The sequence below is a fragment of the Necator americanus genome, chromosome V (genome assembly GCF_031761385.1).
Source record: "Necator americanus strain Aroian chromosome V, whole genome shotgun sequence".
Classification (NCBI taxonomy): domain Eukaryota; kingdom Metazoa; phylum Nematoda; class Chromadorea; order Rhabditida; family Ancylostomatidae; genus Necator; species Necator americanus.
Window position 1 is genome coordinate 5,112,494 of NC_087375.1, and position 17,032 is coordinate 5,129,525.

At 39.2% G+C, this 17,032-nt stretch overlaps 1 protein-coding gene across 1 annotated transcript; it reads left to right on the forward strand.

Moving 5' to 3' along the window:
* Positions 1–123: 123 nt before the first annotated feature.
* On the forward strand, positions 124–16,166 carry RB195_012948 (uncharacterized protein; the record flags this gene model as incomplete). Its single annotated transcript, XM_013442313.2, has 21 exons — positions 124–221; positions 312–408; positions 2,125–2,279; positions 3,217–3,392; positions 4,380–4,469; positions 4,870–5,029; positions 5,097–5,265; positions 6,027–6,128; positions 6,604–6,723; positions 6,779–6,869; positions 8,514–8,578; positions 8,641–8,727; positions 8,816–8,934; positions 11,002–11,164; positions 11,243–11,344; positions 11,655–11,738; positions 11,793–11,894; positions 12,732–12,851; positions 12,913–13,035; positions 15,432–15,581; positions 16,041–16,166. 21 exons carry the CDS (start codon positions 124–126, stop codon positions 16,164–16,166), a joined length of 2,499 nt encoding a protein of 832 aa, XP_013297767.2.
* Between the last annotated feature and the right edge of the window lie 866 nt (positions 16,167–17,032).

Here is a 17,032-nt window from a genome sequence, read left to right on the forward strand (position 1 = left end):
CCAGCGAAGTACACCACCATTCTGGCGGTGAAAGCTTTTTGTCCGTAAAATTTTTATCGTTTCTGTCTGTCTGTCCGTCCGTCCGTCCGTCTCTCTCTCTATTCCCTGTATGCTTATACAGAAATGGATTCACATACACTACGAGACTGTTTATCCGTGACAGGTGTAGATTCACCGGGAAAATCCATAGCGGCTGGGCCGAATGGGCAGCTTATTTTCAAGTAAGATGGCAAGATTTCATTACGTTTTTTTCTACTAAATATTACCAAAATCCACGAGATATCAAATATACATGAAGGATTTTTTTCTAGAAAATCAGCTAATCAACTCTACTATTGTGATGTACATGAAATGTCTTCGTATACGCTTCTTCTTTCGAGAATGGATCCATTATATCAAGATTGTCAGGTTGGTCACGTGCCGATCGCCACAAATATCTACTACAATTGCCGTAACCATAGAAGTTTTATCTGTGGACATTGTGACTCATCCTGATCTGCATAGAAATAGCAAACAATACACGTGTGTGTATGTATAAGCGTGTGCTATCATCGTATGTATGAACCATCGGTTCCGCTTATGCTCCCAGGTTGCAAGAAGGGACGAATAGGACGGGGAGGACCTGAACGTGACCTTCGAACACGTTCTCTGTAATTCTTAGAGTAGAAATTAGCATAGAAATAGAATAGAATAGAAAAAGAAGAAAAAGAAGAAATGAATAAAAAGAAAAGAAAGAAGTAGAATTAGAATAAAGATACTAGTAACTATGTAATTACTGCTAATTGATTTCTATGTAATAATATATTAATATATTAATATTATAATTTTATAGTATAATAGTATAATTTTTGTAATATATAATATAATAATATAATTTTTGTGTTATTATATATTAATATATTAATATGATCTAGTAAGTTAACTGACGTTTCTCTCATTTTTGAAACAGTGGTTACTTCACCGACAAGTTTTAATTAATATAATATAATATAATTAATATATGGAAGTGACAATTGTAAGTAATAATGGGTAATATAATATAAGTAATATAAGTAGCTAAATTTTCTTAAAATTTTCATCAAAGTGACATATTTTACTGATAAAATTGTCCCCACGATAACTTTTGCGTTTCCAGTTTTCTTCCACTGTTTAGTACTTCAATTCTTAGAATTGGTGTTTATTGAATTGTGGTTTGATAGGCTTTTTTTTCCTATTCCTTAAGCGAAAATTAGCACAGAAATAGAACGAATATACAGTAACAGATTTTTTCTGATATTTTCTTGTCCATGACGTATTTTGAAGATCTACAATTTTACCATTTAACTTTTGTGTCACTTCAGTTTTTTTTTATTGGCGTTTATTCAACTGCGGTTCTTTTATTTTTATCAAAGAGGGAGCTGAAATATGTAGGAATAGGAATATGTTAACTGATTTTCCTCAACTTTTTTTTTTATAAAAGTGACGTATTTTGACAACAAGAATTTAGGCATGATAACTTCCGGGTTTCTAATTTTCACCTGCAGCCTTCAGTTTCTGTGATTGGTGTTTATTTGTTTAATTATTTTTGAAGTTCAGTTGATTTTTTCTCTATTCTAGTAAGAGAAATTGTCGTAAAAATAGATAGAAATAATCGGAAAAATAGATAAAAATAGATTGTGTATATAGTAATTGATCTTGCTTTAGCATTTTTGAACTAATTTTAAGCGAGTTAATTTTTTTCTAATTTATAATGAGTATTTTAACTTTTTTTTCTTCCAAGTCTTTTTTAAAATCTCAAAGTTGTATGTAACTTATTCGGAGTTTCAAAAAAATAAAAATAAAAATATAATAGCAACTGCAGGTGTAAAATTCTAAATTAAAGTTTAAATCTCAACCACTGGATCATCTATAATAATTATTTACCTAGACGAATAGCTCTTTAATGAAACCCAATATTAGAGGGAAATTTGTGAGAACTCTTACCACATTAAGGTAGAAATATAAATAATAAACAACAACCTGGAAAAACACTTCTTCAACGAAACAATATTAAAATTGAGATTTTTCAAAGGAAAAAACTGTCAAATGTACAGTACATATACACGAAAGTTCAGTTACAAATAAACCGAATGGAAAAATTCCCAGATTTACGATCTTGCCTTCTGCCGCCGTGGAACACTTTTGATCTGTCTTCAACGTGTCCCAAGCGGTGAATTCTTCATTTGTGAAGGCACAATCGACTGCACGGCACGTGTCGTCGACATTAACGGAGCAGTACATCGGACGAACATCATATCAACGTACGTTATTCTCATCGTTGCACAGGTTTTTGACGATTTCATTCTATTTTGGATAATTTAAAGACAGCATACCACGAAATTGCAGGTGTTACATCTCTTCACGAATAACTAGGACTGGTGGTGTTGTTCACATATGATATGACCGTAATCACGACCATTCCTCCTAAATGTCCAGAAAAACACTGTGGGAAACCGCCTTGTTGCACCGAATCACGCTAAGAGGCGCCAAATAACCCATCGCAGTCTGTGAGAGCAGGCGTGCTACCCTCGCAGCCCATTGATTGTCCGGGTGCAGTGCGTACGCCCTGTTCTCGCAAAGTGGGGCACGTAATTAGGTGCCTGGTAGGGTGGTCCGGTGCGACAAGACCATTTCTCACGCCATTTTTCTGGATAGTAAGGAGGGATTGACCGCAACCACGCTAATATTCGTGCACTACACTTTTAACCCCATCTATTCGTGGAGAGAACATAATCAATTCAATCAATTAACGATTAACCTTAAAGGCATCACTCCACGAATCTGAGGTGGGATGGATTTCAGGTGGAGTGTTCGTATACGGAATGGGAGACTACGGAGAGGGGGTGATTCCGTCCATTCCATCCTAATTGCCGTAAAAAACGGCCTGGAAGATACGGCTTCAGGAATTCTGGCGCACTATTTTCTACAAGGAGTTGGAGTGGAGCGCGCCAACCTTCTGCGGCGCCGCATCTTCCGGGCGGTTTTTTACGGCAATTAGGAAGAAATGGACGGAATTAGCCTCCTCTCCATAGTCTCCCATCCCGTATACGAATACTCCACCTGAGATCTGCACCACCTCAGATTCGTGGGGTGATGCCTTTAACATTAATGAAATAATGAATGATTATTGATGAAGTGAAACATAATCAATTTCGTGCTATGTCTCGCTTTAATTAGCAATGTTTGGATAAATTGCAGCAAAGGAAAAAGTGTGGTGTTAATACGCGATGAAGCTGGTGTCGTTCTCCTTTCATATCCTATTCGATGGCAATCATCCGGAAACATCATCGAACTGTTCCATGCTTCGAATTTTCTCGCAACATCAGTCGGAGACAAGTACACGATTTCGTTACAGAGCAGAGAGATTTTCGATGGTAATATAATCCGATTATTCGTGAAATTCGTGTGTACGTACAAATCGACGGATATATATGTGTGTATGTGTGTGCGTGTGTACTCTGCGAAGGTGTTTGCAATTTCGTGCAATGTTACATTGCACTTATCTGCGTGAAATGAAACAATACACTGCACTGAAAGAGCAAAGAATTAGGGCACAGCTAAGTAAGCTACTATGGAAATTCAGACTTTTTGCAAGGATTTGGTTGCAAAGAGTTATTGACAGAAAAACGAACGGAGATAGAACGAAAGTCTTCATTTGTGGGCATGCTAGTGCCTTCGGAAGGTCTAATTTGTATTACTTCTTACAATCGCTATCAAGTATTAGTAGTACAGTTAGAAAATTAGAAAAGAAAATCGCTATCAGGTTTTAGTAGTACAGTTAGAAAATTTCAAGAAAAAAAAATGAAAAGAAACAAAGAATCCACTATCAGTGGAAGACAAGCAAGTTTTTTTTTTCCCCTCGACTGTCTTAAGGAGTGAATTTGAATGAAGTTTCTTCCTTTTTTTTGAACTGTTCTAGAAATTTCTTTGGACGAAGGAGATCCTTCAACTTTTTGTGATTTTAGCAACTCGGCTGCTAATTAATACTAGAATGCCAGTACTTTTTTTATTTAGTTTTGCTTATTAGCCAGAAATTCTTGACGTTTGCTGCCTTTCAAACTTTAATAAAACAGATGAAATTTACATGAATGAGCGAGCTGTTCCTTGCATGAGATTATTCTTTTCCTTCTCACTTTCTTTGTTTCTAGGGTATTTTCAAAAACCGGATTCTTGTTATCCCAATTTTACGCACCTTATATAAACTATTCATTATAAGATGGGACGTAATTATTATTTTTTTTTTTTTTTGGGGGGGGGGGGGGGGATTTTTCCACTTTATTTCATTTTTCTTCTCTTTCTTTTCTTACTTTTGATCTCTTTTTTCGCCATCCTCATTATACATCTTCTAGTGTGTTTTTAAGCAACATTCGCAAGTCCGTTCATTTCACGAAATCATCTATATCTCTTCTATGGCCATGATTACTCAAGGTTCCTGTTGGTTCCTCTTACAGGTGAGTCCGAAAAGAAAGGAATTTGGAGTTTTTTCCACAAAGTAGCTTAATAGCTCCTTAATGCGAACGAAATGAGAATTACAAGAGTTCCACTCGTGTACAGTTACAGTTATTGTTTCTAGAGACCTATAACTCTTATCACAAATTATTTCCCAATCAAACACGACTAATCACTTTATCCTACAAATTCTGTATAGAACACACTTCGTAAAAGGTTAATTGTGCTGCTATCACCCTCCTGTGATCTTGACCAGCGATATTAGTAGGCCTTCCATCACATATATATGATAGTTCCCCGCAGGACTCATTCTTTTACCCTTGGAATACGTATAAAGATTTTTATCTCTGATCTAATCATCCATTTCCATCTTCAAAATGTAGAACTTTCGTGAAATTTAAGGAACTTCGTGCGGAAAATGTGAAATACGACGTACTCAAGGTGTACCTCCTCCGGACGCATTCATGAGCAAAACCGTTCAGTGCTTCGAAGATTTTGCACTTATCTACGCGAATCAGAATATTCGAAATCTCAGACCTAATTTTTATTTGTTAAATCTAACGTAAGTTTGAGAAGAATTGAAAGACGGTGAAAAAAGTTTCTCTTTTTTTCGGATCTTGCTATTCCAGGAATCTCACATGGTACCCTCTTAATTTGATGCTTTCACATCATTTTCCGAATGGGAACATATCGTTACAAAAATGTGGCGAAGATGTAATCTATCTACACGGAGACTGTAACCTCGGGAACTGTATCGAACGAACTCATCTTTATCAAATCGACGTCCAGCCGCTTTCGGTAATTTTTTTTTCTGGCGACTTTCGAACGGATACCGTATTCACGGATATTTCGGACTCAGTTGTCTTTTCAATGGGCTTTTAAAGGCGGCGTTTGAAAGGATTTTGGATGCTGGGTTTTGACCACTATTAGAGAGGCCCTGGACGTTACAGCAAAAACGCCAAACATTTTCTAAGGGGATAAAAAAAACAAGTGGATCAGATCCGATCAGCAAAAGAATCGGACTTGCTTGAAGTCAAATCTTTACATCAGAATTGAATGAAGAAACTTAAATAGGTAAATTTATTACTAAAAAATTTATGCTCCGCTACAACTCTTATCCACGTGAGTGACAAATTCCATCCTACTACGTCCATTTTATCCTCCGTTCAAGTGTAAAGGGTTGCTTCGTTAGGCAAATTGATCAATGTGGTGCTTCTGATCCTTTGGTTTTCAATTTTGCAGAGGCTTTCTTTTGTGATGATAAAATTCTTGAGTCCTTACTGCTAATATGCGACATGAAACTATGCGAGGTATGAGAAACCAAGAAATCTGCTGTTTGATTTCCATGAAAGCAAGAGACTTTCGTCTTCAGTTGCTGAATATCCATTAAAGCGCTTTTCCAGCATCTATACTACTCTTAAGTTCTAGAAGAACTTCGGTTTCTTAGGCCTAGCGCTAATTCAAGGACAGCAAGCAGAGATTTTTGAAGCTCACTTATTTTTCCATTTATTCATTTCATTTTTTTTAATTTAGACATTCTAAACTTTAACTTTTTACAGACGTTTTTACTCCAGAAAAGAAGATCGAAATCACTGGGTGCACTGAATCGCTCTGATTTTTCTGTTTATGACCAGAACAAAAGAAGCTCCATGCATTCGTCTGTTAGTTTTTTTTTTTTTGGCATTGCATTTAGTATTTTTTCTTTGCGATCACGATACCATACATGATATACTATAGTAGAGTCAAAACGAAATGAAGCACGGTGCAGATGCGAAGCGGTTGCGCTCGAAGTGGTGCGGTGGAGCGTAGCGGTTAGGACCGAGTGGGACCTCTTCCACCACCAATCAGCCAGCAGTCCGCCATGGTCCCACCTCGATTCCAATCGCTGTCTCCACCGCCCGCTTCGATCGCAACCGCATACGCAACTGCACTGTGCTTCATGTTGTTTTGACCCGACCATATGTTTTCGCCAAGGCGGTCAAAAACAAATTGTCATACGTACCATTGACAAAATCCTATTTCTTTTCAAGTATCACGCATGAACAAAAAAATCGCTGCGATCGTATTCTTGGTGTGTTTTCAACCGTAATGGAGCTGTCCATATCTATATGAAAGCTCATAACAGTTGTTTCTGAGGGATCGCCGACGTCGTCGTCATCTAGTCCTTCACCTTCGCTATCGGCGGTGGCAATATCTCAACGCAAAGGGGCTGCTCACACTCCTTCACGATTTCAGAAGAAAACATCGAAGGATGAAGTGAGCATTCGGTGTATTACTACTTCTCATTAGCAAAAATCTTGATTTTTTAAAGACAAAAAGACGATATCCGAGCAATGCAAAGGGGTCAGTATCGTCCGTTACGAGCCACGAAACGCTTGCTGAAAAGGAACCACCAAGAAGATGTAAGAGTACGCACCTCCTTAGATGCTTTGTTTTTCCCTTTATAGAGGCTGTCTTAGCTCTTATTTAACGAAATCATCATTGAAAACTCTGTCATATGTACATCATCACATCTAAGATAATGTCACAGTCTGGATGTAAAGAGCGACACGGTGACACAATCTCACCCAAAATATTCAGTGCCACTGTCGAGAACGCGATCCGAGGATTGGAATGCAATAAAATAGGTGTGAAAGATGTCTGTCGGCACTTGCACTACCTTCGTTTCGCTGATGATATCGTTCTGATAATATCTAGCATCATTAAGGGGAAAGAAATGCAGATCCCCTGAAAGTGGGACTATCCAGAGCCGTTAGGCTGCCCGCAAAGTTCAAGTCTGCGCGGGCGCGACGGTTTTGACGGTTCTGCGGTTTTGGTGGTTATTGACTACTCACAACAGCGGGCTCAACAACCACCAAAACCGCAGAGCCGCAAAACCGCGCGCCCGCGCGAGTCTCAACCCTCCGGGCAGCCTGACCGGCTGGGTTCGACGCGATATTGAACCGCAAGACCCGACGGTCAGACCTTTCCACGATGTGCTCCAAAGAAAGATACAATGCTCCTCGGGGCCCTCGAGGAAGGTAACCTCTTGCGCGTGATCGGGACAAACAGAAGTATTACCGGTGCCCGCTCGAGCAAATCGACGTGCAACGGGAGCACAGGTGATACTTCTTATAACATCAAGATGATTACAAAGATAAGACGAGTCTAATATTTCTGCAGTTTTTTTTTCTTGAATAGACCTCTGGTAAACTCTCGTTGATTTCCATCCGCTCGCTTGCGCGTGGGTGGAGCGTTGTAACGTGCCTCGTAGGAAAAAACACACAAAAAAGTCGTCTCGCGCCTTTTTTTTAGGACGTTTAGGGGAATTGGGCGTGATCACTTTTTCACTACATTCATGACGTACCGTATCATAACATCCAACCTTTTGAGTGGTTTATACTGATGTCTTTTCTATTCCTAGTTCTATTTCTATAGTTTGTATTTCTGTTTATATAGTTTTTTTTGTTTTGTTTCTATTTGTCTTTCTCAATGAAAAACCACCAGTTCTCCAAGAGAAACATTCAAATTTTTGTCATTTCCCTTACATTCTGTTGGCAATGAGATTTGAAAAGATGAATGTTGCAAGATAGGGTCGTTGGGAGTTTATTCTTCTTATCGTTTTCATTCTTCTAACATTCTGTTGATCCTAAAGATTCTGCTACCCCAACTCCATCACACAGCTTTTCTCTCGTCTTGGCTTCTCTACAGAAAACTTTTCCGCTTCTTCTGATGTTCTCTATGCATCCACTCGGCTTCAAATCTCTTTTTATGTACTCAAATTTCCACAATATTTGTTAGTTGAATGCTAGTATGTATAGATCCTTTATAAATATTAAACTAGTTACTGTTAAATAAATTGCACTAACCGCTATTAAATGCAATCGAACGGCACACGACGACTGAAAATCCGATTTGACGTAACGTGAGTATCGACCTGAGCCGTCACCAGTTGCTATTCTACACGAGATCGACTGGTGGTCGAGTTTTTGCTAGTTATTACGCAATTGCACGGTCTCCCACGTAGTATGAGCTGAAATTCATTCGAATTTATGAGTTAATTTCAGCACAATCATCATCATCTTTACATTGGGGTGCAGATATGGCTGAACAAGCGCCGAAATCCCTTCAAGTAGGTTTATTCTATTACCATTCGATCCGTACGAGACCTACTACGAGATCCTAGTTTTCCAGAGTCAATTGAAGCTAGCAAGAGACATGGGTTTTTCCGATGATGTCATCTTTGCCGCTCTTGAATCACAGAAGAAGGATGCTGAAGGGGTTTGTGCTCGTTTGTCACTCTATGCTTGTTTTGCTGAATGGAGGTTATATCGAATGATTTTTTTTTTTGCATTTTTTTCCATTCCAGCTGTATATACCATTCGAGAGTACAAACGCTATGTTGGACGTCCTCAATCATTCATCGGCAAGAGAAGAATGGTTGACACAGAGCACGCTATCCACGGAATGCAATGACATTGATTTCACGTATGTTCTAAGCACTTTCGTTTACCGTACCCTACAATAACATTACTGGTCTCTGTGTGTATATATGTTAATCCGTTTGGGACACGTCAAAGCGTTCGCTACATCAATTCGGGAATAGTTTGAAGTTTATAAACGTGTTCGGCTTAAACAGTGACTTACCAGTCAGCGTATAGTACCAAGTCCATGTTTTTATCCTCCGAGGTCCTACCACTAATTTGCCATAAATCCGCAACTACCGTCTTTAAAACACGATTTGTCAAACTACTACAGCGTTTAGAGCGTCGGATTGGTGTGCCTGAGAAAAAGCGAGGCCAGAAGCTAGGTTAAAATATACTTCTAAGTACATCGAGTATTATTGAGTCTTTGCGTATCTTTTTTTCAAGTTTTGAGAAAAGTTCACTTTTTTAAATTTCGTTAACACAAATCAAGGATCAACAATGTATAATCGAGTCAAAATGACATGAAGCAGTTGCGCAAGCGGCTGCGCTCGAAGCGCTGAGCTGGAGACAACGATTGGAATCGAGGTGGGGCCACGGCGAACTGCAGAGATGGGTGACAGATAGCGAGCAATCCTCGACATGCAATACAATGATGTTCAATTATAGTGGTCTAAGAACGTTAGGTGAAGACAGCGGACATGTTACGCGAACGATCCCAACCGTTCGCGTAACTGTCCGTGCTTCATGTCGTTTTGACCCAACTATAATTAGCATCATTATCAGCCAACAATGTAATTAGCATCATTATCAGCAACACCTGGCACTTAATGGGCAAAGTCCCAATGCCCTTCTTCCAGAAGGAGAGGGGCCGCGATGATAACAAGTCGTTCATTGCACTTTTTTTTTGAGGTGTTCGAAGTTTTTTTTTTTTTTTTTTTTTTTTTTGCGCAGGTGCTGTTTTAGGTTCCCAATCGGGTGACAGTCGGATGAGGTAAATCGCAGACTGTGAGGGGTGTAGGCCACGGTCGGCTAGCCAAGGCCCTACAGAAATTGCTCACCGTCACCTTTGTCGTGTCAGATGAGAGTTGTCATGCAGCAGTGCGACTTCGAGGCGCCTTTTGTGCACTGGATCCAGAAAATTTAAAATCAAAAGTGGGAAAAAGATATGGAAAAATCTAATAGCTTCTCCTGTCTTGATGTATGGCTCTGAAACCTAAACGTTTCTGGAAGTGGATTCAGCAGAACTAAACGTCTTCAAAATATACTGCCTGGCGTTCGCTTAAGGCGGTTAAGTATCCTACCATTAGCTAAGACAGTTACAAAGACACTCACGGATACTAGCATTTTGAGCGACAAATGAAGCATTGATAATAAAACTTTTTTCGGGTGAAATTTTTTTTGGGTAGTTGCAGGGAAGGGGAACTCAGTGACGCCCTTATTTCTGGACGCTCTATCTCACTTTTTTCTCTTAGTGAGTTTAGCCTACATGTCATAGATCCTCTAAGACCAAGGGTCAGGTCTGAGAGCCCCGATTGATTCTGTTATTTGCTTCCAGAAATATTCCCACTGAGCGTCCACCCCCCCCCCCCCCTCTTCCTTCTTTAACTACATTTTACCTTTTTTTTGGTTCTGTGAGAAAAAAAAACCTACGAAAAGAACCCGCTTTGCCTTTAATTTTCAATACCGGCGGTGGTGGAATGTGATGAAATTGTGCGCAATGTTTGCAAATCTGCGTTTTTTTTTTCCTCTCGCCTTTTTCCTATAACTCCCTTCAATTGAGTCCATCCTTTCAAAAAAGAAAACAGATATTTGGTATCAACGCCATGATCTACGAATTAGTTTTTATTCTGAAATTCAATTCTCTTTTGTCAAACTCTGAATGCTGGTGCTGATTGCGTTGATGGCGACAAAAAAAAAACGCACGCAAATTTGCAAGCATTGCTCAAATTCCAATTAAAAATCCACCGTTGAGGTTGTAACAAGCTTTAAATAACAAATTCTCCTGGAAGCAAAATAAGAAACAATCACTTTCTCCCGTTCCATTGTATTCACTCAGATTTCAGCAAGAGAGATTAAGAATAAGAATAATAAGAATATATACCTCGCAATATATTTCCACCTTTCCCAGGCCACACCGCGCATCTCCGAGGAACGTACTTCGGTCGTCTTCATTTCACGTAAAATCGCCAACAATAAGTCGTAACGAAGAATTGTCACGCCTCCTTCGAACATTTGAAAAGGAGCGGATGAGGGACAGAGAAGTTGCAGAAAGTCATACGGCAAAGCTGAAGGTATTCAGGCACACATCAGTCATAATTCATCCACATAAAACACATACAACAAAACAAAACTGTATTTATTCATCACAGGCTCGAATTAATGACTTAGAACGGGGAACAGAAAAACTTAAGCAAGATGAACGAGAAATACAGGAACGTCTTCAGGAACTACAGAATAGGAATGATTATTTGGTTAGTAACTTCTATGTATAGCGGGGTCAAAACGAAATCAACTGCGATGCAGTTGCGTAAGCGGTTGCGCTCGAAGCGGCTTGGTGGAGCGTGACGGTTAGGATCGTGTTGGGACCGCTGCTAGCACCACCCATCGCTGCAGTTCGCAATGGTCCCATCACGATCCCAACCGCTACGCGTCACCGCGCTGTTTCGAGCGCAATCGCTTACGTAACTGCACTGTGCTTCAGTTTCATTTTGAACCAATTCTATTCCTTCAAATCATAGTCTTAAATATGTTGGTCGTCAAATCCTCTCAAATCCTGTTTAGACTTCTGAAATAGAAAAAAGTGAAAGAGAGAAGGAACAACTTGGCCAGACCATCGTAGAACTACAAGCGGTGACCGATCGGCTGGTTGGCGTTCCATTATTTCTGAAATCTATGCGCCAATGTAATTCTACGATTAAGACTCTAGAAAATCTTCGGAATGAACATCAAGCAAAGGATCAAAAGGAGTTAGCAGAGCACAGAAAGAAACAATACGACCAACAAATTGCGACGATGGAAGAGGTGAGTAGAAAGGATGTTTAAAATGAAGCTATTTATAGTAGGATCAAAACGACATGAAGCACGTACGCAATTGCGTACGCGGCTTCTCTCGTGGCGGTGCGGTTGGAGAGTAGCGGCTAGAGGCGTGCTGGAACCCTTGCTGGCGCCGTCCATCGCTGCAGTTGGCGACGGTCCCATCTCGGTTTGCTGCCTCTGTGCCGTTTTGAGTGCGTACGCAAATGCACCGCAACTACGCTCGTGATTCATGTCGTTTTGACCTGACAATACATTATATATAGTCGAGTCAAAATAGCATGAAGCACGGACATTTGCGCAAGCGGCTGCGCTCAAAGCGGAGCGGTGGAGTGTAGCGATTGGGATCGTCTAAGGATCCACGCTTCCGCCACACACCTCTGCAGTTCGTCATGGTCCCACCTCGATTCCAACCGCTGTCTCCACCGCATCGCTTCCGGCCGGCCGAGCGCGGCCGCTTGCGCAACGGTCCGTGCTTCATGTCGTTTTGACCCAACTATATTCATATTTACATAGCTATTCATATTTATTATTTTTTATTTGTATTTATTCGTTTACTTATTCACATTATTTGCTTTATTTTTGTATTATGATATTTATATCATATTTGTGCTTATTTATCTGTGTTTTATATTCCATTATTTCATACTATTTATTAAAAAGTTTTTAATTTATTAAAATAAAATAGAAAGAATTTAAACTTACTGAAGTCAACGGTGAAGCAGAATAAAAATGCTGAACTTACGGCAGTTTAATACAACGCAATTTATGCTACATGAATTGTAATTAATCTACCGTATTATCCGTAATTATCTTTCATTTCAGTCAATCCGCACCCTTACCGAAAAATGCAGTTCACTCTCTGCTGAACTAAAACAGAAAGATAAACAGCTACGTGAAAACGTCAAACGCCTCCAGGAGATAGAAAACAGGAATTCCCAAACAGTAAGTAGATGATAGGGGTTTTTTTCCTCGATCTGAAGAGGTCACGATCAAACTATTTAAGCAACCTGAAGCGTTGCTGGAAAAAATATTGAACGAATATCAGCTGAGGCGGATCGAAGAAGAGAAACGGAAAGAAGCGAATGAAATTTTTAACAAGAGAATTGCAAAATATCATGAACAATTGGTGAGTTACATGACAAATAGAAGACTTAAAAGCATCGTTTTAGCAACAAAAAAAAAACGAGAAAAATGAAAAAGAAACGAAAAAAATGAATGGAGTGGGGGGAGGGGCTCGTGAACATTATTGAAGTTTGAAGACAGCGTATCACGAAATTGACGTGATACGGAAACCGCGGGGAAGTCGTAGAGTTCAACTTGTAGATTATGGAAATGGGCGTAGCTCCGCTCATTTTGCTCTAATCATCCTAAGGAAGACGATTTTCCCCCTACGAAATCACTTGCAACGCGCCAACCTCGCGCAAGCGCCGCGTCCACAAACGAGCAGTCGAAGGTAAATGAAGTCTCCTCGCCAGTTTATTCAAGTAAAACCAATGAATAGGTTGCTGAGAGGACCAGAGCGAGTGCACAAGAGTGCGCATTCTAACGTATTTCGTAGGGAATAAAACGTTTCCCACGCGTTTTTCTTAAATGACAACTAGGTTGAATTGAGGGAGGAAGGAGAGTGAGGGGGGACGTGCCTCTTTCCGCAATCTACAGTACAATCTACAGTTCCCTTGGTTGTTCCGTACTACGTCAAATTCGTAATAAGCTGCCCTGAAGACAAATTCGTATTCTACATAATATCTACGTAATCGCACACACCACACACACATACACACACATACACACACAACAAAACCTCGTAGGACAATGAGAGAACACAAGTCCAGCTGTGTACTTCTTTTTATTTTTGAGAGACGGTCCAGGATTATTATTAGTCTTTTGATCGACAGAAAACTACACCATTTTCAAACATAGGGACCATGAAGGGAAGAATTAACATTTCAAGAATATACGAAATGAAAGGCAGTGTTCAAATTTCAAGAAATAAATGGTTTTTCGCGTTCTGCGCAACCAATGAGAACCACAGTGGCTATTATTCGGAGCGCTATGGATCGATTATTAGATCTCGCCTTGATCTATGTTCGGATACATTTACTGCTTTATGTGATTTTCTTGTTTTTCTTGAATAAAGTTATACGCTATTCATAAGGAGTTAATTCCAACGAGAATTGAAAAGAATGAAATAAAATAGAAAAAATGGTGATAAAAGCAGTAAAAAAGCAATTCAATATAGTGAGGTGTCGATTTTCGAGCATACCAATTTTTCCAAAAACAAAAGCGTAGCGTATTGGTGATACAAGAAGTGGAAAACTGTACTCCAAACTAGAAACATCCATCCATAAAATTATTCCGCTGCCAATAATAGCGACTTTCAAAATCTGCTGTAAATTAATACGTGGACGCTACATGCTTCTAAAATATACTTTTTGTGAGTTAAAAGTTTTTTGGATGCGAATACCGAGCGTGGATACTTTTCCGTCTTTTCCTGGCATCGCGTGAATCAGAGCTTCAATACGTCATAGCGTTACTGATTAAATGCAAAAAATAAAATAAAATAAAAATTGTGTCGAAAGTGTTTTGTCTTCTTGACACTCCACTTAATGATCTAAAAAAACAAAATTCGATAAATTTAAAAGTCAGGATATCAGGATCATCTTGTAGGACAAGGGATTTCCTATTGAACGATATAAAACATTTTGAACACTTTTCTTTTTTTCTATGTGCATTATTCTCTTCGAAAAAAAGCATCGCTACTTTTTTCTCAACTTAATACTTGAACTCTGACTTTTTAGCAATTTATTTCTTTCAGATTTTTTTTTAGTTTTTTCAAGGTATTCTACTAATATTTTGTACTACTTTGATTGATTTACTATGAATTCAGAACTTTTTTCAAAGGAAAAAAATTTCTAAAGTGGAAATAGTTTCTTTTTTTCTAAAGATGAAATATTATAGTAAATTGAATCTGCTTTTTGGATTTTGGAAGTATCCGTGTTATAAGTCAACAGCATTCTTCTCTAGACGATTCAGCAGTGCTGGATCTTTTTTTTCGCCTATGTCCTCTCCTTTCTGAATGGTAACGAAGATGTACAACGATCGAAGAATATCGTTTAATCTAAAATAATAGAAATTTTTCGATCAAAAAACATCATAGAAATTCGCTTTCTACTTGATTTCTCACATGCCCTCGATAATCAATGCTCAAACTTGTGTTCAGTTTGAGAATGGGATTACGAGGGAACTTTTTTCCTTGTGGGGTTGCTATAGCTTCGATACGGAACATTTCAGCGCACTTCTCCTCTGCTAAAAGCAGCTTTTCACTAAAATTCTTAGGTGCATTCTATTATTATCATTATTCAATTATTATAATTGTCCTATTATTATTATTCATTTTCTTCGGTTCTATTTCTATTATTCATTCTATTCATTTTATCCCAACATTGTATTTTGTAACATTTCATACTATACATTTGTAATTTCTCCATTACTTTTCTTGTTGTCATCCTGAGATTTTTCTAGATAGCATCGTTTCCTCGATTAGAAGAACAACGTCGACAATTGGAGGCTGAGAAAGAGCGTGCTGTTGACGAGAGCGAACAGCTACGAAGAGAAATTTCACGGCTGAGAGAGAAGACATGTGCTGAGTGTTGTATATGTCTAGCAACCAAGGTACGTGGTTTTTCCCGGATCTCAGTTAAAGGCATCACCTCACGAAGCTGGGAGGTATGGATACCTATACGGGATCGTAGATTGTGGGGAAGAGAGTGATTCCGTTCATCTCTCCCTGTATCAGTGTAAACGGACGAATCCGGAACGCTGTTTCTCACGACGTCCTCTATTGCAGCGCGCCACCCTTGCGCCCTCCCGCTTGCGATTCATCGAAAACCCAATAGGCGGGGGCGGGCGGCGACGGTTGCGCAGTGCCGCAGAAGTCATCGTAAGAAACAGTTCCGAGTCGCCCGTTTACACTGATACATGGAGAAATGAACGGACACCACCCTTTTCCCAACAATCTAAGACCCCGTATAGGCATTACCCGGCTGAAACTCGTACCATCCCAGATTCGTAGGGTGGTACCTTTAATATAGCCAAATCGTGAATAGCACTAAGGAATGTTCGTGTGTTTAGCCATGTGTCCTGTTCCTACCGTGCCGTCATATGGTTATTTGTGATTCATGTCATGCTGAATCGAAAATTGCTGAATGTCCTGCCTGTAGAACACGAGTCGGTGATTCTATGAAGGTTTTCTCTTGACGAACCACGCTTGATGAGCGTTGATTTATGATTTTCCCCTTAGTATATGTTTCACACTGCTAAACGAGGTGCTTTCGAGGTCTTAGATCATATATTCCAGTAGATTGCTATGTTGTCTCATTGTGTTCGTTGCCAAAAATCTATTTCTAGACAATGAAGTTCTCTATTATACGATCTTACTTATTATTTTTTATTATAGCGTCCATTTCCACTGCTCAACTTGGAAATAAAAGTCATTTGAGATGTGTACAGTATCAAATTAACGCCTATTATATGAACTATGAACTGGTGGATGTTATGCTCAATGCAGAATGACTGAAGTTCCTTTCACTCAAAGGAATTTTCGAAGGCAGCCATATCAGATGGTTGTTTTTTTTTTTGTTTTTTCAAAACTCATCTGTGTGATTTTGGTTGTTGTGTAAAATCTTAGCTTGTTTTTGTTTCGAACCTAACCTGTTGCAAGAAAAAAATTCAAAACAACCAATAAAATCGCGATTAAGCACAACTAATATGTCTATGTTTTGTGAAATTTCTACTAAATGATTTTTTGGTCTTTGGACGAACGATATTCGTTCGTACACCAGAACAGTAGATACTTCGAAAATCCCAATTTTTGTCGTTTTCCTTTCATTTCTTCTCTACTTTGCAACACCGTTGATCTCTAGAACAGAGTTCAAATTGGTGGAACCTACCTTATTTATCTCAATACATAGTCGATTCAAAACGACATGAAGCATAGTGCGGTTGCGTAAGCGGCTGCGATCAAAGCGGTGCGGAGGAGCGTAGCGGTCAGGATGCTGAGAACCCCTGCTAGATCCATTCTTCTCTGTATTTCGCGATGGTCCCAATTCGATTCCAACCACTTT